The sequence below is a fragment of the Prorops nasuta genome, unplaced genomic scaffold (assembly GCF_024137725.1).
Source record: "Prorops nasuta isolate Cenicafe-Biocafe unplaced genomic scaffold, Cenicafe_Pnas_1.2 PNAS00021, whole genome shotgun sequence".
NCBI classification, from domain to species: domain Eukaryota; kingdom Metazoa; phylum Arthropoda; class Insecta; order Hymenoptera; family Bethylidae; genus Prorops; species Prorops nasuta.
This window is the reverse complement of record NW_027116818.1, coordinates 946,132-969,098: the sequence shown is the minus strand read 5'-3', so window position 1 is coordinate 969,098 and position 22,967 is coordinate 946,132. Positions and strand designations below refer to the sequence as shown.

Here is a 22,967-nt window from a genome sequence, read left to right as displayed (position 1 = left end):
TCAACGTAAACTTTCTTCATGAACGTATAACCTTTTATATCTTTAGAAATGATCCTGTAGTCACTATTTAACCTCTTCACAGCAACCATTATCATTCGGTATAAAGGAGAACAGAAGTGTTTTAGAGTTTTGAGGGGAAATGGAATTATAATTTTAGAATTAATGCAGCAGAATTGATATGGGTTCAAGACTGATACAACTAGTCAGACTATGGGGATTTTAAGAAGAAGACTGAAAATCTTCAAAGGTCGCATTGGATATGCAGATGGGCGTTGCTAGATGAAGTTTCTAATGAAATTAGGGGTTGAAACAGGCACGCCCCTTGCTCTGCCATTCCAACTATGATCAAACAAGTCAAGTGCTCTTTGATGCATTCATATAGTATATGACGTGAGCTGTACTGATACATAGATATAGCTATGTACATATATGCAAATAGCAGAAAGCAAAACAAGCATATACTGTTTATATACTGCAAACAGTGATTTCACCATAGCTTTCAGGACTCTTCGAGAATGTATTTTAATCAACGTGTGTAAGATCAAAATTTGAGGTCATTTGGTTAAACTGATATTGAAAAACAACTACGAATGTAGATTTGATTATTAAGTCGATCATAAAGATATACAAAAATTTGTATTATTCTTTCCATATGATTAATATTAATAAAAAAAGAAATTGAAAATTACCTAAACAGATTTATGCATTTTGATTATAAACTATTATAATGAATTATAAAATTAAAATTACCAAATTTCTGTAGAAACATTTTTCAGCACAAGTCCCGTGATACATTATTGTAAAAAAATGAATAAAGCTTTCTGTTTAATGGTTTAAAATTGATTTGTATATATACAACATTAATAGATAACGAAATTGTGTTTTAATAAAACCTGCATGACGTTTTATTAAAAAAAAAATTGCAAAAGTTTCATTTGTGGTGCAACTTTCTGCATGACAGAACGTTTGTAATCCTGAGGTGGATCCTAAGGAAGGACCACGTGACTACGGTTGGGAGGTAATCCAGTAGAATTGGAGGGGCTTTTAGTGAAAAAGTGTGTACTTACAGCCATGTCCTCGCTCCTGTAAGCCGTGAGAGTTTGCTCGTCCTGCAGCAGGACGCAGTAACAAGGTTCCCAGCATACCTCGCCTGCTTCGCCAATGCAACAATCGGCTTCTATAAAATAAAAATGGTTGTCATTCGTCAATGGTTCTATAAAAGGGAAACTTGAGACTCGAGACACTGTATCTCGGCGTCTCGAATGAATAAAATCGATAAAACTAGAGGGGAGCTCATGCCAATTATCCTAAGGATGGCATCCATTACGACATACGTGTATTGTACTGTTGAGGAGAGTCTTGCAGATGATATTTCTGTCAAATCTGCAATTGAAATATCGATAACGAGGTTTTATTGGTCGACTCTTATATTAGTCATTTTTGTAACTATTTATTATATCAATTATATTTATATTCCTTGTAATAATAACTTATTGAAATATGAATTTTTTTATACTTGGAAATATTGAGTACAAAGATTTAGTAAATCAAATATATATATATATATATATATAAGCAGTGGAGTAATAATATTGGTATAGTTTTGTCGAAAATTTATAGTAGCGTTCGTGTGCGATTTACTTGTATAGGTTCTCATCTATCATAGTCGTTCGTTATCGATTTTGGATGGATGGAGGGAGACAGGATGGCCATACGTGATCTAATACTGTACGATTAACGACATTATCTGGTTCAATACACGTAGGACACGTAACAGGATGCAGAAATGACCAGCCAATTTCACACACCAAGATATAAATGCATGCTATACAGACAAAATAAGTATGTGGTCGCATTTTAACACCTTGTTTACTCGTGTAGTTAATTAAAAATTAAATATTCTGCTATATACAGTCCAGAGAGAATTTATTGCACGATTAACATTCGAGGATCGACTGTACAGGGTGTTGCAAAATTTTTGGTTTTTTGAAAAGACATGAAAAGGATAATAATAGAAACAAAAAGGAAGAATTTAAATTTTAACAAAAATTGATTAATTCTTTATATCACTGTCAAATTAAATACATTTTGAAACGCCCTGTATAACGAACAACAGCGAGTAAGGTCGACCGCACCGTCTATCGATGCAAATCTCGCTACATTCTCGAAGAGTATGCACAGTTCTGCAAAGAATGCCTTATTTGCGACTCTTGACACGAAAGTAACGCGTTCACCATTTTTACCCAACACAGATACCTTTATGGTCAGCTTCCGAACGAACCTTCGCTAAATCAGATAAATTACATCTATTGCACACTGATGGCTCCGATCGGCTCTACTTTACCCCCTCACCTCTATCATTTTATCATTTCAAATATATTTTATACTATAACCAGTCTCATACAAAATGTAATCCCTTCAGAAATAATCATCAATTGCTATGAATATTAATTAGTTTAAAAAAAATTATTATCACTCTATCAATAATATATAAAAATACAATATTAAATCGATCAGTTTAATTATTGAATTTTCATTTTACTGTTACATCCTTGTAGATAAGTTCTTTAAGAGCATAAAGTTAGGTAGGGGTAGGGGATTGGAGATTCCTGGAGTTCGAATTGCAGGAAGAGGGAGAAGGACAGCGAGTGTCTTTGCCGGGGGCCGATCGTTTGCGCGGAATCACTTTTGCGCGAGCATTAGAGACGGAAAAAACGGAAGAAACGCGGAACAATAGCGAGGCTGTCCGCGTGCCTTGTAATTTCGTAGCTGTAATTTTTCAGCGGGCCGTCGCTGGACAAAGGAAATTGAATAGGGTGGGGGTGGGGTAAGGGGTAAGGTAGTTGAAAACAATTCGGTTCTCGTAAAGCATCGGTCGAAGCTGAGGAATTCCTCGTTGATTTTTCCTCAAAGAGAAAAACCACGACACTCTTCGCTGTGCGAGTATACGCGTGTATAATTTTACGCGAGAGCTATGAATGGGGAGGGAGATATATCGTGAGAATTGCAACGTTCTAAACGACTCTATCATTCTCACAGCGATAACTGTACGACTGTACGAGGAGCACGGTGAACTCGTCAATCAACAAACTCAGGCATATTTTATACCGTTATAAACTGTGATTAATATGAAGTATGTTTCTCTTTTCAAATGTAATTATAGATGAAAAAGTAAAGAGTTTTATGAATATAAGTTAACAGATAAATATTTATTGGTTTATACAATTTTATCGTTTCAGGAAGGTTCAATATTTTAAATATATAACGTAATAGGTAAATATCAATCTGTTATATTGTAGGTCCAAGTTGAAGCATTGCTCTTGTGGGACAGATTCGTACGCGAAACACCAACTGTGACCACAAACGTACGTGAGAACATATAAATATTTAAACGAGTTTGTGGTAATAAAGCGAGACTGTCGAACGTATCACCAGGTGCACGAAGACCCGATATTATAGAATTTCATTAATACCTGCACCTGTTTCAGCAGCTTTAAATCTTATAAATCGTTGAATTCCATAAATCATTGTAGTACTTCATTATAAAATATTAATTAGGTACCAAATCGAAAATTAATTAAATATTTTCTTGAAACTGAACAATCAATAAATATACAGTCATTTTAATTTATAAATATGTTTAAAAAGTATAACGTTTAAATTATTTGCATTCAGTGAATATAATATCTACCATTAAAATTTTTCGTTTACATCTGAGAGGAGCCAATCATACAGCTTTTAGCAAACACATCAAGAAACTTGGATTTTTTCCACGTGTGACTGGCTCAGATTCGTACACAGAATAGGCTGTTCTTTGTTGGTAGCTCGTTGCCAATAACAGAGCCTGGGCAAATATTGAAAAATGTATTATGGGATACAGTGATTCCCCAAGGATGAAAATTCTTTCTCAAAGCTTTCACATCGTAGCCTGTAAGTGATGTCACATTTGCTGGCTGACGTAAAATCTTTTTCTCCCATGTGCACCCTACTTCACACTTTTCATACGTTTCTTCCTATATTTCTCATTTATATTCCTTTACCCTATCTCCAGTTCTTCGTTTAAAATTGATGGGAGTTACATGATCAGATTTAATAAAATAATTTTTCTGTGTAAAAAATATAAAATAAATTTTTAAACTAGTATACAAAAATTATTTTTAAATTATTGGATGTAAATTGGTAAAAAATGTCTAGCTATTTCGTCTGATCATCAGTGGGATTTCTTGCTCCACCTTGCTACAATGTTTCTTATGCATGGTACTCGTAAAACTTCATGTGGCATTTATGCATATGCATGTATCCTGCGGAGTCCGGATGACGAGGAGGACAAGTACAACAGACAATGAACAATGCATCGTGATATCTTATATAGACAAGACACGATCACTGCAATAAAGATTTTCAATGATAAAATTTTCTATAGATATTCTCGTTCAATTATAGGTTTATTCCCTTTGCTTGCATATTCTAAACTTTTCGTTAAAATCGTATATATATATGTACACAGGTATTTAATGTGAAAATTGCAGAAAATACAAGCAAGCTTGATCTATACATAGTCTTTATAGAAAATTCTCTCGAATAAATTATTTTCAGAGAACAAAAGAGTAATAGATTCATTTAGTATGAAATGTCTAATTCAATTTTATCTAAAGCATCAGTATTTTTTGTCATGACTTGTAATTTTTAATCGTTAATTGGATTAACGAGACACTTGGCTCTTTTAATATAAATAAAGTTTGGTCCTGGAAAAGCAATCAGGACTCTTTCGACACTATAGGTATATAGTTAAGAAACTGTTAAGTCTGCAATGGAGATTCCGTCTTGTACTTGGAACACGAACGGGTTTTGGCGCAAGTTTCTGAACAGCCCTGGGTCTTCTAAAACACCGTGCAAAGTTTCCCAGGACACTGTATTTCTCCCTACCAGCAAGTACTGCTACTACTCGAAGAAACTTCAACTTTTAGCAAGTTTGTCGTGAAAACTTAAAAAAATATCGAAGAATATTTATGCATACTTCTACTTGAAAAAATTTAACTCGCTCAAGGATTTCTTGTTTATAGCTATACAATTTCTATTAACAAAGTTTATAAAGTAAAATAATTATCGATTCTAATAAATCTTGTATCGAACAGTCGCAATACAATTTTTTACTTGATATTAATAAATTTTAATTTAAATGCATTAAAATTGATTTTAATCAATGTTTTTTAAATTTGATTATTTATTAAAACTAAGCAAATTACTATTTATACAATTTTAACTAGCATAGTAAATATAAAATTACCTTGACGTATGGTAATTCTAGCACTCGAAAAATTTGGAAGAGATACATATGCGTTATTAGATAAATATACGTAACTGAGTAAATTTCATAATGCTGGGTATATAATACATTCAAATATATTTATGGCGTCCGTGCGCACGACATCACAAATATTTTATTCATCCATCCTAATATTACTCTTACACACACACACATATATATATAGCGAAGGACATACAAGGTAAAGTATTGAATTTGAGATGTGTCACCGTACAGTGATCTTTTATTCATTTTGCTCTAGGTGCAGGGTAATGGACTCGCAAAGATCAATTCTCGAAAAAAGTCAAACCTCGTCGCTAGATTTTCAAGTTGAAAAATTACTGCAGGCTCATACCAATATACATATATAGTAAATAAATCAATATACATTAAATTTCCAATACCACAGAACTTATCCGAACCCAAGGATTATAAAATAAAACTTATTGTAATACCATAGAAAATTAGAGCCAGCGAAAAAAATAATTTGTTCGACACGTAAATCGAACCTGAAGAGAAATATTAAATTTCGTAAATCTGACACTCTGCAGGAAGAGGCAAGAAGGGGTAATATTTACGTGGATCGCGTTACTGCAGACATTTTACTCCAGAACGTCGATTCTAAGCACGCATTCGTTGTTCTGCATAATTCTGAGGGAAATTCTGTACGGAATGGAGTCCCTGGAGAAATCGAAGGGAATAACAGGCCAGGATCGATTCTTTCTATAGCCGGTGCGATACGAACCGAACGCAAAGAAGAAGCGAGGCCAATAAAATTTCCAAGAAATACTCGACATCTCTGGCACGCTTCTAACCCCAAAAAGCCACGTGGCGTATATCCACTTCAACCCTACCCTTTTTCTTCCTACTCCTCACCAAAGCCGGAAAATTAGAATATTTCTTCTCATTTCGATCGACGAGCAGACCTTTGCATTTTGATCGGCCAGAGGATCTCCTCCCTCCGAAAAGACGCGAATCCAACGTGTGGCATGCCATTTGCTAAGATACTCTCGAGACTAAAGGAGGAACGCCGTTCACCATAAATTCCAATATCTATCGCATTTTCTTCCAAACCATTCGTCTCGCTACCTTGGATATTCTTCTTGGCATTTTTGCCCACGATACTGTAACGAGCGAGTTTCGAGAAAATCAAACTGCAAAAGATTCGTTCGCGTCTAATGGTGTGCATCTTATTTTGAATATTTCCAAACAGATTTCTTCAGGGATTGTAAATAGTATTTTCTAATATGGGTTTTTATATGAGAATTTTAAAGGTAAAAATTTGTGAAGTAGGCAAAGGGGGTGGGGGTAGGAGAAAGGCCATGGGAAAGTTAGCGATCGAGGTGAAAAAGCTTGGAAGGTAGCACAGCACCCGTGTATGTTTCTATCTCTAAGCAAGATTGCTTCTGCCTTGCTCATTAGACGCACGCCGAGACCTCGAGCCTATATAGTTCATTACTCGCGATCTTATCACGAACTTGTTCTTTCACTTTGAGTCCCATCCTCTTCAGCATTCGCTAAACTCGCTGCTACATCTTTTTTTTTCTGTTTTCTCTACGCCATCTAAACTTTTTTTCTTTCAAGTTTCTTAATTAATACACGAGTGGATCCTTGCGAAGCAACCACGTGCCATCTGATGTGGTTATTAACGTTTTCTAATTTTCTTTTCTGATTAAATTGTTTTTAGATTATAGTACAAAGGTGATTTTTCACTGCTTTATTTGGTATCTTTTCAGTTTTCTACTTGTTTTTCTTCCTATTTCCTCTATGTACAATCTAAGATTTTTTCATACTAATTAATTAATGTACGAGTGAACCTTGTAAGACAACAAAAGTCTACTTGAACCAACTGTCTAGTGGTTATTAACGTTTTCTAATTTTCAACCCTGATCAGCATATCTTTACATACATCAGTACAAACTGATTTTTCTCTACCCTACTCACTATCTCTGCAGTTAAAGTCTACGTTTGTAACTCTGTCTCATGTCGTAATACCCAGTTTCTCGTCTTTCCAACTCCCGCAACTCGTTTTCTTCATTCACCAGATACTTGCTGTAAATCAGGTTAATCCGAAATTAGAGCGAAATTGACAAACTACCAACTGCTCTAAAAATAGAATTTTATAAAAATAATTTTTATATTTTTATTATAAAAAGTACAACTGGTTAATTTTGTCGTATAATCGTATCTATCTAGAATCCTCTCGGCAATAATTGATTTAATTAATTATAAATTTAACTTTTCACGTGATTTTTTTATCTATTACAAAGCGTTGTCTGGTATACTGCAGGGTACGACTAGTGAACTTGATCGAAGATGGCAGAAAACGCAAATCTAATGGACAACGTCTCCATTGGCCGTGCAACTGGTTCGTCGAAACATCGCTGCGGTAAACGGGACGTTAAGCCAGAACAATTTCCGGGTTTTAATGGGCCCGCCACCGGGGCGAACGATGTTCATTTCGAATAATTAATTTCTCACCCGACTTCTCTCGAGTCGCTCGAACTTCTTGCGGCAATCATAATTTAACAGAAAATTAAAACTATTCCCGAGACTCTTTGCAGTAATCATTTAAAGAGCCTAATTGCTTCTCGACGAGTAACACGATACATAAACAATCCCACTCACCTTTAATTATGTGTATATAAGTATATTCATAATATTCAATAATTCACTTAATAATTTTTTAATTTAACTGTAGAATATTATATCAATCAAGTACTACGAATAAAATTATAATTGTTGAAATATTAATAAACTAAAACCTAATATATATTTTGTATACAATTAACAATCATACAATAAAAGATCGTGTGACATCATGCTTCTTAATAATTTATTAATTCAAAAATATTAAAATTTAGTCGGCGTTAACTGACTAGCCTAACTTGAACTTACTGTGACGTTTTACCACAACACGGTGCATTTCAGACTCCGGGCAAGCGCGGGGCAATGAATCGAGAAAGGAGAACGAGCTGCTGTAGCCCACGAAGCAGGAGACACGACTCATTTACCTACACCGATTTATTACGACGAGGAAGATTATATCTACGTATGCTGTATCGCTTCTGCTGTAGCTGTCGCCGCCGTTGCTACCAACACATATTCACATTATACATCCACGTATGCTGGTTCCCCTTTAATTGGCCACGAATCGAGCTTTCACCCCCCCCCCCCCCCCTCTACTTCTCTCACACATACATACAGTATTAATTCTTCACCACCGCCTAACTTACACTCGACTAAAAATTATTCATGTTAGATCATCATCTCCTACCTTGTTCCTATTATATCTACTACCCCACCCCAACTCCCGAATACGCATCGACAAAACACGAGGCTATTCTTGAAAGCGTTAATTCATAGGAAACTGCAAGATTCTTATCCAAAGACAAGCTTTTGCGATGCAAAGCAAGCTCGTGGTCAGTGTCCAACATACTTTATACATCGGTTCTTCATCTTTTAAAATTTTGTTTATACTAAATTTCCCATGCCCATTACGCATACATATACATACCAGCATCAACCTACCTTGGCCGTATAAATAATTAAATTTTAGTCTAGAAATTGCTTTGAAGATAAACGTATTTTCATACACCACAAGTGCAAGAAAAAATTATTTTTTAACGAGAAGAGTAGACTTTGAATTATAGAATATTTTATGTAAGCTCAAAGAAATCTGCAAATATCTTCTTAAATATTATATTTGAGTATAATACGTTTGAGTATATCTATGCAGAAAGTTATATCGATTATTTCCAATAAGATATTTCCATGTTGCAGCGAGTCTTCGATAGAATTTATTCGTTCAATAACGCTTGCTTTAAAAGCTTTTCGAGGCAGCTGATCTACGAAACTACATTACACGTTCGATATTGCATTTTCCAAATTGCCCATCCGGCGTTCAAATAAGGTTTCCCGCCACAGCGCTGCAATCAGCTTAGTCGCATTTTCCTTGCTCCGGAATAATCCATAACTTGGGCCAATATTATATATTTTTTACAGTAAAATAAAATAGTAATGAAAATAGAAAAAATTTAATCAACTAAATATAAACCAAAAAAGAATATTTTTAAAATACCTCGATCGAATAAAATCAAGTATGTATCGTTCATAAACAGAATTTTTTCTTCTTTCGTTTATGCTGTATTGCATGTGGATTTGCTCGCGTGTGCGTGGGGGTTTGACGTGGCGTGCGCAAGGATAAACGAATTCGCGCCAGTAAATCACTCGCTGGATATATCGCAGCATTGTATGTTAATTGCAATTGGCTTATGGTCCAGGAATAATGGCGCGAGTGCATCACTCCTCCCGACCAGTTTTCTCTCGAACAATATACGAAAGCCAAGCTCAAATTAACCGAACGAAGATTAATAAGAGGGAGAAATCGTCTTGAACGAGAGAAATCTTTCCTAATTTGATGGACTCTAACGCGTATTATTATTATATACTACCTCCTAATATAGCAATTATATGATTTTTTCTCAAAATTGATAAAAAAAAAAGAATTTTATTTCATTATCAATTTTTTAAGTAATTTTATTAATTTACTAAATTACTGAAAAAAGGTTAATTTTCTTAGATCAAGTTCATTCGTATAATTTATACATATCGATGCACATCTTGAAGAATTCGCACGCTGAAAGTTTAACGTGGGTGGGTGGGCGTTTTCACCTTTTCACGCCGGCGCCAGTCGATTTTTGAGTATGCAAGCGGACATCAGCCCAGGCATGCGTAAATACGCATCTCTTCACTCTGACTTAAATGTATGCGTAATAGTGCAGTATATCTACACATTACCCTCGCTTGGGTACTCGAATATACTCGTCGGACTTCGTACTCACGCGCGATAATCCGGCGCCAGTCGGCCACCTTCAAAGACAGAAATTTTACGCGGTAATGAGCTAAAAGCACGTTTACTTTCAAGCGAATCGCCTCCAAATCACATTACCGTGTCACTGAGCTCAAACTTTAACATCTTTTCACGCTGCTTTGATCCCCCGAGATTTTTAACTGGATATATTTTAATCTGGCACAAAGAAAATTGTTTGGCTTCTCAAAATAAATTTCTAAGATTATAATTCGCTCGTTCATAAAATAATACATATTCAATATTAATATAATTTTATTGGGTTTTTGTAAAATATATACATAATTTACTCGTCGAAATCAGTTTCGAGGCTTACAGAAATTTTCAAGCCTTCAATCAACATTTTTTGCTTTCGTTTGCTTACCACAAAAGTGTACCAGCATGTGTAGCATGCCAGCATGTATGCGGGAGTCGCACCAGGAAGTGTTGTCGACTTGGGGCTCGAACAACGAGAGGTCGAGGCCCTCCATATCACTTTCGCCGCAGGAATCACTCAAAGGCTCAAAGTTACCACTTGCATTTGCAATTTCCTCCTCTTGCTCTATGTTCTCCGAAAAATTCACACCCTCACCCCCTCGAATACGAGAGGCTAGTGACATTCTTATCAGAAAGAGATTTATCACGTGGAATTTTTCATTACCAATTTTAATTTCACTTCTAGTCACTTCCCTCTCACTTTTCTTAATATATAAACTGCCATTGTTCTATAATAATCCATATTGGCACTCAGCAAAAATTTAATTGTTTATTTTTGTTATAAGACTCACATTTTTTAACTCTGTTCTTTGTTTGTTGCACTTTTATGATTTTATTTTTTTAATCGTTATATTTAAGATTTCCAAATCCTGTGAAATATGTAATAAATGGTTAAATTTTGTTAAATATTTTTAGACAATTGTAATTTGTTATATGAAGGTACAGGAGGAAAAATGTGAACCAAGACGAAGAGAATTTAATGCTTGATGACTGTTAAGTAAAATTAGTTTTAGCAAGATAACCAATGGTGTCTTTTGACAACGTATGTGTTATGTCTGAGAAGAGGAGCTCCTCTTTAATTAGGCGAGCTGCTAATTACTGAAAGTGTGCCCATCATAATTGCTGTATATTCAGAAAATTCTTGACCTCTCCAAGGGTTAAAGCAAATTTGACTAAATCACACGTCCAAACATTTAATAATTCTTAAAAAAATTAATGTATTTAAAAACTTTAGATAATTTATTAATTACTCGAAAGATATCATTTTTTTCTCAATACATACAAATATATTTATAAGCACTTGTAGAAAATTTCACTATACCAATTTCACGGAAAAAAATTTCTTGCTGTAAAAATTGAAAAATTTTACAATACCTTTATAAAATAAAAAGAATATTCTACTATCTGTAAAAATAAATTATTTTAAAAACTCAAAAATAATGTTTCGATTATTTTCCACACACTTTTGCATAAATACGTCAATCCAAATAGTTAGCAGGAATGAAATTGACTGATACGTAATCACCGTGTATGTACCTATGCAAGACTAACTTCCTGTGTTTACCAAAGTTCGTACTAAAGGCGAGAGTGATGGAACCTGTTTCAAATATCAACACCAACACAAAAACAATTCCCAATTAAATTCCACTTTCGAAAGATTCACAAATTTTTCAATTAAATTCTCACAAAAGGGAGGCTAAAAAAATAAATTAACAAATGCAACTCAATTAAAAAAAAACAATACTATACCAAATACTAAATTGTCAAAATATATTCTACATTCGACCATAATGCAAAAGAATAATTTATTTGTTTATAAATAAGAATTTAAAAAAGAGGGGAGGGAGGATTGGTGAAGAAAGATGAAGGAATGCATATTGGAAGCCGAATCGTTGCTGCTCACGTGCCAGTAGTTGGGTTTTGGGCAGAATCTCGCGTGCGTGCGTGCGTGCGTGCGTGCAAAGATCAAGATCGCTTTCGGTGGGGATCGCGCCTAAGATCACAGCACGTGAACTGGTTTCGCGGATGCTGAGAAGAAACCGATGAGATAGGAGGGATGAGGGGGGGGGGGGGAGAGAAGGGTTCCTGGCATTGGCCATGGTGATGGTGTGGTAACTGGTGGGGGCAGAGGGACGAAAGAGGCGAGGTTTTAGGGTAGGAGGGGGGTAGAGGTCGTTCGCATCAAAGTTCGAAGTTGGCGGGCAAAGGTATAATCGTTTCGTGACTGAGAAGTAGAATTTGTTGCCCCCTACCCTCTTTAACGCGTTCTAAAAAATAAAATGAAAAAGAGCCAACCTTATGGGAAACGAATCTATTCTAGTCTCAGTATTTTTAGAGTACTGGCTGTGATATTATATAGAGGGAAATTTGCTAAGATTTACTTTTTCCATCCAGGACCAACAACGTGACTCGAGGATCTCTCATTGGCTTGAGCAAAGATTTGCTTATCGATTTTTTTGCCAAACATACGACTCTGACCCTCGACGATCGAAAGATATTTTTATATTTGCTCAGGCTGCTCCTATACCTTCTATATTCGATCCCATTCTCAAAGCACTCATTGCCTGACATTATCCTAGGTTGACCAATCTACTTCCTTAACACTTGAATGAACTGTATTTATTTTAATCCGATTATAAAACCAGTAATCTATTTACGTAATTATCTTATTTTCATTTTTGCTACAGATCCACCACTCGTAAAATACACGCTATTTTATTTTATTAAATTCTTTTAAAAAAATATTCAAAAAATTGTTTCATTAAAAATAAAGTGTTTTAAATGTCAGATTTTAAATGATTTATTATTGTAGTTAATTATAAGGGGTATATACTAGAAAATACAAATTACTGTTTTTATGTTGTAAATGTTCAATCAGTGCTGAGTATAATTAATTTGGGACTGAAAATAAACAAATGGTAGTTGACACGTGGACAGGGAGAATTGGGCGTGAGCGTTAACTGAAAATTGAGTGGCGGTGTTGGGGGAATTGAGCCGGCGGATACGCTCGTAAAAACGTCGCAGGTGCTCGTAAAGTTGGCAGAAAAAGGAGGCAAATTATGTCGAGAGGTTTTGGGTGTTTGTGCGTGGCAAAGCTGACATATATCCAACGAATCTAAAACTGTACAACTATTGGAAATACACGAATCTTAAGGTATACTACACGAAGGGCTCAAATGTAAGGCTGCAACGTATGCAAGAGAGAGAGAGAGAGAGAGAGAGAGAGTGAGAGACTCTTGGGAATTCACACTGGCCAGGGTATAGCAGCTGTGGCTTGCTGATAAGGAATCTGCTGGCAGGACTTGCGGGGCCAAAGATCGCGCCTCAATCGTTGCATCTGCCTTAACACGCGCCAATTAGCCCCAGCGTCCAGCTAATAGCAATGCAGATACCTGATATAACCCGTGCTAACTATTTTAGATCTCGTTAAAGCCAAGCCAGCCCTTTAAGAAAATGACAAGAAACCGAACCCTACTATTATCGTCATTATTCTCCCCTTTATCTCGATACAAGTTTAATTTTGATTTTGACACGATGTTTCTTGAATTATTAGTGTCTATATATTACATATATCCGATAATTACTACAAAATAATTAAAAAAATTTTAAATTTCCAAAACTCTTGGACATTGACAGAACACAGATAACGCTGGAGTGGAACTGATCGAAATTCATATGAATATTTTTTTCTATTTAAACTTGCTAAATTAGAATGTGAGAGTATATTGTGCCAACTATTTTTCCTGGGAAGAGAATACTGGGATAATGACAGTTACAGCAATAGGAAAGAGGTTGTAAAGGAAAGAAAATGAAGAGGAAGATGGCAGTAAGAAAAGGAAGAATGAAGATCGAATCAGCTGAGAGAGGCCAGTCATCTGTTTCTTTACTCTTGTGATTCGTTCTCTAGAATAACTGACCAGGGGAAAATTTGTCAAGTGCAACTTGCCCTTTTGTGTCATTTATCTGAGAAATCGTCCCTTATCTTTTTTAAGAAGAGCACCATTTTCCAGAATTATTCTTCACCAGAGAGATTCATGAATTTATTTTTATCAATTATACCATTTATTTGAACGATTCAGTATTGAAATTGATATAAAAAACCTTTGAGCAACATGTCAAAAATATTCTACGATTAAATCCTTTGAAACATAATCAATCCTTAGCAAATAAGAACGAAATTCAAACAAAGGACATTGAGGAGAACTCGTCAAAAGGGAACAAGAATCTGCTGGTGGTCGAGTAATTTGTCCTCAGTCAACTGAGTCTAGGTAGCCTCGACCCAAACTTACTCCAATGTGTAAAGTTCGGATCTGTCATGGTGGTTTCTCCCCAGCTACTTCCTTCACCAAAATTCTCCTATACTATATATCTACGTCACAGCTCGAATGAAGGATCTGATTAAAATGACACTAGAATTCCAAACTTTTGAAAACAGAACTAATTTAATCCAACATGTTTGAAACTTCAACACATATAGCATATACCATACCCTGTAGGATTAGTACTCGTTTATCAAACACGAGCACAGAGAGCACGAGTATGATTAATCAGGGATAGTGGAGGAATATTAGAAACGTCTCGTGACTGAAGAGTCTCCCCCCTCCCCTTCCCCCTCCCGCCATTGGTCCAAGCTGGCTCATCTGGCACGTTAAGTGTTGCTGCCAGAAGAGAAGAGAGGAACATCTTGCGAGAAGAAGAAGAGAAGTCTGGGCTAACAGTAAAGCGAGTCCTGCTAGACGACGATAAAACCGAGCAGTCCTCATCCAGCTTCGATGTCAGACTTGGCCAGTGCCCAGGTTTCGGATGACGAACGGAAATCATTAAAATCGTGCGAACAACCAGCGTTCATGACTGTTTGCCTTGTTTTACGGTACCGGAATTAAAATACCACGTCGATATTCCGCCTTACAACGCGCACAAGGGAACGGTGAACGCTACCAACCAGCCTAGGGTCCCTCCGTTCTTCTTCTTCAAGTACCGCAAGCTGATTACTTAATTACGGCGCCAAACGTCTCAGCTATATTATTTCTGAAATCGATGCGAGCAATTCCCAGGGATGCTACGAAACTCCTTGGTTTCTCCTTAAATCAGGATCACGAGGTTATATATATATATATATATATATATATATATATACAGAGAGAGAGAGAGAGAAACGAATTACCGTTCAATTAATTTAATGGCAGCGTGTAGCGGGCCACGTGCTGCCTTCCGCTTGCGATTAGCTCGAAACGTGGTTTTCTCTGGAACCTCACCCCCCTACTTTTCGCCTAATTATTACCTAGTTTTAATGGTTCTATGAACAAAAAATATAGTATATATACATATATATATACAACATCCGATGTAATGACAGAGGGTCCAGAAATATGGTCCTAAATTTCCTTTACTATAATTAATCAGGAATTTATGTATTGTGGGAATCTTTCGTCCTTTCGGCACGAAAGAAATTTTAAAAAAAGAAAAATTTTTCAATTTAAAACTTTAAACAAATACATATGGAATAATTACAACTTATTAGTCTATAATCATATAGAACTCTGTAAATTCTGTTAATCCAAAAGAAACTTTGTTCAAATTTTAATCCTCGAATAGCACCATTGTTTTCATTTTATATAAAAATTAATTCATAAGATTTTTGACGTTTATAAAATTTAATGAAATTTCTTTCTTAAAACAATAGAATTCTGGAAAAAGATCGATGAAGAAATTTTATTATCACTGATGACTATCTATATCAAAATTATATTTTTTAATTCCAATGTGTCTCGAAAAACATTGTAAAGGTGGCTATAGAATTTGCAGAGTAGTATATTCAAGGAAGATCTGGGATATCCAGAGAACGTTCTCCATTGGTCGTTTACGTATATTAGAGATTCTCGAGGAACAATCTTTGAATACTTCCGGAGAAGAAGAGGATGATGAGCAAGTGGAAGAAAACTAAAACTTCCTGTAGCATCCATTCTTTCTCGTCTCTGCACAACGAGTCTCGGGCGAGATAAACATCCACCAAATGGATATATGTATATATATATATATATATAATGTAAAGGAGGTTAGTTATATACAAGCGCGCGACTTTTAAACACGAGCCGGTCTCACACGATAGACATACCGTCACGTTTTCCGGTCCTCATCCCCCCTCGAATCTCCTATCGCAACTCCTCAAAGGTATCGTAATAATACGACCCTTTTGTCTCATTCACTCATACACCCACCCCTTCAATCATGATTCGCACACGTAACCCTTTCTTCCCACTTAAATCCCCTCTTATCATTTCTCCTCCACAAAAAACTTCAATCACTATCAATCTATCCCAAAATCTACCACGCACTACCCTCTTCAACTTTTACTCTTCAAATATCCTTCCGATATACCTTCATAAAAATTCCAAACTCGACTCACAACGAAATACAATTTTTCTTATCAGAATTTTTTTTTATTTTTTGTTAAAACATTTTAATTTTTTTTTTATATAATTAGACAAGAAAATAGTTGGTTTGGTAAACTTCTACTCTTCGAATATCCTCCTGATACCTTCATAAAAATTAAAAACTCGCAACTCACAACAAAACACAATTTTCTCTTATCAGAATATTCTTGTATTTTTTATTAAAAAATTGTAACACTTTGTTTATATAATTACACGAAAATATACTTGAATTGGTGGATTATCTCAGGATAATTTTTTGGTAAATTGATAAAAACTTTATATAAATTTCACGTTTAAAAATATCAGAAAAAGCCGGCTTGATCGTACGCAGGCTCAGCGAACGAAACGCACAGCGCAATGGCTCGTCGCGAACTGACAAAACGGGCCAATGCTAGGAGGTCGATGCCAGCCGAGCCTGCACGGAAACGCCCGAACTCTTCGAACTCTGGCGAGCAAAGACCGATCGACGATTTCGCAAAAAGATTGATACGAGATGCACATTTTTTCAGGATTTTCTTTTTTTTCTTAATAATTATTTCTTATCCTGCCAACCAAGTTTAATCGAATCCAAGCTCTGTGAACTATAAGCTTTTCCTCGCCTAAACGTTTCAGCAGTAATTGCCATGACGCCTCATCGTATATTTTATTATTCCAATTTGCATATGTCATATAACCCGTTTCACTATATTTCAAGAATTAGCGATAAACCTTGAGGCACATTTCCAATCCGTTTCCTGCAGTATTAACGTTTCCTATGAAAATACGATTAAAACTATTTTCCCCATAATTATCACCAAGTTCTTTCAGCGATTTTTATGCCACTGTAATTCTATTGAATAAAATCGTTAATTTTGTATGGATTCAGAAAGAAACTCGTAAAAGCTTGAAAACAATGTTGCTACTTTAGTAAATGGCTTTTTATAAAAAAAAATAATCAATTAGGAACGTAACTGTGATACGTAAGTTAATTATTGGTAAAACTAGAAGAGAGATGCTGAAGAAGCCAGTAAGATCGACTTTTTCCCATTAAATGTTCTCATTGATAAAAGAAAATCATGTTCCTGGAATTTCCTCTTTTCCAGCTATCATATACACGTCTAAAACGTTTGAAAATCTTTTACTGCTTATAAAAAAATCAATTAATTAAGGTCGTAACTGTAATACGTAAGTCGATTTTCCAGATCTAGTTTTCCAAAGTTGATTATTGGTATAACCAGAAGAGAGATGTTGGGGAAGCTAGTATCATCAAGTTTTTCACCTTAAACGTTTTCATTGATAAAGGAAAAAAGATGTGTCTGGAATTTTGGTCTTTTCTAGCTTTCATATACACGTCATTAAAACTGGTAAGATATCTCGTGTTGGTTTTTCAGTCTCCTCCCAGTCCAGCAGTAGTTGTCACCGTGACAAATGGTGGGAGATATTCTCGAGGTTAATGACGAACTTTCCTCGTGCGTGAGAGAAATTCTAGCGTGCTGTGCTGAGATTCTATACACTCTACCATTTACTAGTGCAGAGCTGGGGTGGCACCCGCTACACGGAGCTTTTATGTAGCTTTCGTGCTTTTAATGGAGCATGCTAAACGCCCTCCTAAGAAATTTTACACTCTACTCATTCAAGTCTCTTTGTCTATATCGAATCATTCTCTGTTCATTAAAGCTTAAAATACGAAAAATTTTGTGATGTTTTTTATCGTCAAGTTTTAAATTTCTATTTTATTTTTATGCATGGGATAATTTTTAGTATTTCACTTTATTATAATCATAGCAGGAGAGATTAGATATCGTGAGAAAAACTAAAATATCACTCGAGATCTATACGTAGATCATACGATCTTGTCTGAAGATACAACTTCGTGAAATAAAACAGTTGACGACAGGTAGTGACAGAAATGGGTAACGATGCGTGGGACATTACTCACAACAAAAACACAGAATATGTTACATGCATAATCCTTCGAGTGACAAAGAAATAAATGTATTACAATTAGTTAAAATCACTCTACAGTTGTAATAAAAAATACAACTTTAATCTCAAAATAACTATAAAAAAAATTCTGAAGCAACAAAAATTTGTGAACTTGCTATTAACATTTCAAACCAATAATAATTTAATTCTACAGTATAAATATATATATACGTACAAACGAGATAGAAAATAAGGAGTCTGAGCATTCATCGTTGCAAAGCAACTGGTAGGTTTGAAAGACGAAAGTGGCTGGGTTGGAAATAAAGCATTTTAGAGACTTTGAAGTTGAAAATAGCCAAAAATTCGCTGTCTTCTTTCTCAAAGGGAGAAGGGGGGGGGGGGGGGAGAAGCGTAAAGGACGAGCGTTAGAAAAGTAATGGGAAGCGTCGGATCGTTGAACTTAGTGTGGTCGATGCAAGTCTCGAGTCTCGGGCCCGAGGACATTAAAGAGGTAAGGAGAGTAAACGGACGGTTCGCTGGATTCATTGCCAAGAGACGCTCGGAGGAAAAGGCGCTCAGGATGGATGCTGCTCGAGCTACAAAACCCAAGTGGAAAATACGAGCCGACAAAACGCGTGAAATTACAGTAACGGGGAATCGAGAAATGCAGATTACTATATATATACACCTCCACCAGTGCAACACCGTCCATACCAAACGTCTCTTAACGAACACGCGGAATTAATCGAGAAACTCCTCGTTAAATTTCATTATTAAATTTTATTCTCGGCGAAGTCGAATCGGACCGAAATTACTCGCCACCTTCGAACGTTTTACGATCGGTTTTCACGCTGCTGAAGACGCGATACGGTTTGTCGAATCTCGATGGAGACGAGTCTCTAATGGAAAGAACGTTGCTTTTGTAATTTCGTGCTCGTTGCGTTATTGACGAACGTTTTCTTCTTGGCTAAGCTCGTATCGTGTATTATATGTGTGTGTATATATATAGCTAGGATAAATTGGCACGCACGCAACAATCGATTCGACGTTCGCGCGTATCGCGCCGATAACCGATGAGTGTCTTCGTGGAATTCCTTTCAGTGGCTCTTATTCCATTTCGTGGGATGGAGACCTTTCGGATATTTTATTTTCGTCGTGGTAGAAAGTTTTATTCGTGAATTTTGTCTTTTTCTTTGTGATTTTGTATTTATTCTTGCTTTGCAGTCGTTGTGTTTGTGTCCACGTACATTTTATTTGGGATTTAATATTTTTTCATTAAATTTTGAAATATATATTTTTCCATGGGAGCGACCTTGTCTCACCACTGATAGATTCAGAGGTAAATGCACCATTTAAATAAAAAAATGGGATTTCCACGTTGGAATTGAGAATCGTGAGATTCCTCGAATTTGAATAAATCTAACGGGGTACGTCCACGGGAGGAAGAGCAGCATCGGAAGGTGAATCTGTTACAGAATAGCGAAGGAGGATGGATAGAAAAGGAAAGGAAAAATGGGGGTATGCCAATCTGGCTTTTCTCGTGACCTGGCACTCGTATCGTGCTTCCCCTACAGCTCCAATGTCTCCGCTTGCGAGAAACGCTGAAAATTTATTGCACACTTCCTCTAATCCCCCCCCCCCTCTCATCGCTCCTTCACTTTTCTCCGTCCCTCTCATCCTCTTTTACATCCTTAAACCTTGAATAGGAAACAGCTCCAAAGGCTCTACATACCTTTACACATACCTCGACACAGTTCACCAGATTCAAACTTTCAATACGATAATACAGCATTCTTGATTATTTACGCTTTAAATCGTTTATTTTTAGCGAAGATTCACTGAATGCTGCACAATCCGTAATGTCATGGTTGTCCACGACTTGAAAAATTCTTTGTCATTAATCGTATTTTTTGGTTCTTTTGAATTGAATTTGTATACTTGTACAAACCCATGTAGTATATAACATTAATTTGGTGAAAATGATTTAAAAAAAATTATATTTTTGTACTAAAAAGGGAAAAACTTTCAGCAAGCTTTTCGATAAATTCAATAAAGCAATTATTGTTATTAATTTTATGTAAAAAATCAACTCAGAGAAAAATTGTCTGTCGTAACCAGGTACTTTCAGGTACATTTCCAGCTACGTAAATGATTCGTCCACCCCCCATTAGACGAATTTACACGAGCTGCGTCAAAGCGAATAAACCGCCGCTTCTGCAGCTCAGTTCATTCTTCCGCGTTCGCAACGTCTTCATATTTCTTGCTCATTGCGAAAGATTCGATTTCTCCGCGAGCCCGATTATCCGCGTTCATGTACAAGGTCTCAACGAGATACACCAACTTTGATCAAGAATTAATCGATCAGCTCCAATCGTTAATCAGAAGATCGTTTCATGCAGTTAAATGCTTCCCGTATAAGCAAAGCTGGAAATAATCAGAGATGTGTTTTCCCTTCTTTGGTAAACTGAAAGTGACAATTTATTAATTAACAGACCTCGAATTTTATGAATAATTACCGTAATTAAAAATTTGCTGGAAAATCATGCAAAGCACCAAATTTAATTTTAATGACGACGGTTATCACAAGAATAAATTATTACGATCCATCTCTGTATAAACGTAGGATGTTCCTCCTTATTAATGCCACTGCTTCAGGAACTTACAACCATCACGATGAAATATGATACATCCTTTGATTACAATGATTTAATTAGTGGAATATTATATAATTAAAAATTGTATTAACTTGCAAAAAGTTTTGTTTTATAGAAACTAGAATATTTCAATATTTGCACGAGTAATAATAACATTGAAAGAGATGTAAATGTAATTCTAGAAGTTGATCGGGAGAAAATTGAAAAGAAATTGTAGAAATGCAATATTATAGGTATAGATGGTTGAAGGGAAAAGTTTAAAATGAAATTGCGTATCCCAGTGACCCGCGAGTGTTCACACGCAGGAGCAACCAGATTCTTAAGAATTCCTAGCACTGCGAATGGGACAAGTGTAACTGAAGGAGGAGGTGGGGACGAAGTTGGCTCTAATCCGGTCGGCCTCGAAAACCTCCGTTTGCCGTTATTATTCCCGTCACCAGCCGTTACTCGCCGGAGGAGGACCGGCGTGGTTCGCCGTAGTAAATACGTCGACTGACGAGGTAAGGCGAGATCGTGTCTACGAGAGTCACTAGGTCTCCACTTCCAACTACATCATTACTTGCTACATGCACCGAACGATCCAATCGTAAACACCATAATTTTTTCCCTTAATTAACCTCGATATACAGGGTGTGACGATAGAAAGTTTGCACTTTCCTAAGGGAGACCTAATTACAATGCTTCGGGCATCAGGAAAATCAATTAAATAGTTGTACCTTTCGTAGGATAGTAAGAAATAGTATTTTTTTCTTTTAAGGGTAGTCAGATTCAAATATAATTTTAAACGTTCAATTTTTACTATACAATTACGTGTAATAAATAAAATTTATCTTGGAAACATAATATCTTCAAACACTGTTATTCTTTGAAAATTTGAATAATTGACTGAGACATTTATTGGTTAAGAATAAATAGTATAAATAAATGAAGAAACGTGATGAAATAAGAGTTACTGACTGATTGTAAATTCTATATTGTGTTGTTGAAAAATCTATTGTAACGTTAAACCAATTATAATACATTAGTGCATTTTTTTCGCAATAACGAGGTTGACTTGGAAGCATAATTGGTGAGAATCAGTTCAAGAACGAAAGGTATATATATTTCAGCCTTTCTTACCAGCTATTTGTGAGAATAGAAGTCTTAATAGTACTATGGTAATTATTATTCGAAGGGCGGTGTGTGTAATAATAATATTCAAATACAGTATACGATAAGCCGATCAGGCTGTCGAGGAATCGAAACGAATGCTTTGATCTTGCCATTATTAATATTGCAATTTAAATTTTCAAACGTTTTAATACCGTTCATACAGATAGTTTAATATAATATAAAAATGTAACAAGTCAATCAAATTTATTCTAATTAATATATATTTCATAAAATTCTCTTATTTATCAAACCATAACGAAAGATACTGGATTGATCAGTTCCTGATAATTCTAGAATATATTATATATAATTTTTCATACTTGAAAAACTCATCCACGTGAAAATTATTTAAAAAATATTTTTCCAAAGATATTAACAAATGTGGAATATCAAATTAATTGACATACTGTATTGTGTATATTTTAGAGAATCTTTGAATGAGTATTGTAGGAGGAGAATTGTTTCTAGAGGATCGATAATACTTTCGCCATTTCACCGTGACATTGAAGTACGAGAAGGAAGAGCTGTTTTAGTCGAAAGTTGGAATAGCCCGTGGTACCTCAGCACGCGGATAATCCCGGAGCACCTCCTTCCGGTCGTCTTTCAGCAACTTCTCTTGGCTCCCTTTTAGTCTCGACCACCGCGCACCCGGCGCTCGATAATTTCTTCCT

General features: G+C 35.7%; 1 protein-coding gene across 2 annotated transcripts in view; it reads right to left on the bottom strand.

The window, feature by feature from the left end:
• raskol (Ras GTPase-activating protein raskol) overlaps positions 1-22,967 on the bottom strand; it is a 182,040-nt gene that overhangs the window by 107,287 nt on the left and 51,786 nt on the right. For both annotated transcript variants that reach the window (XM_066739919.1, XM_066739920.1), the window contains exon 2: positions 1,068-1,177. In XM_066739919.1, coding sequence (XP_066596016.1) covers positions 1,068-1,177 — 110 coding nt within the window. The remainder of the gene's footprint in view (positions 1-1,067; positions 1,178-22,967) is intronic.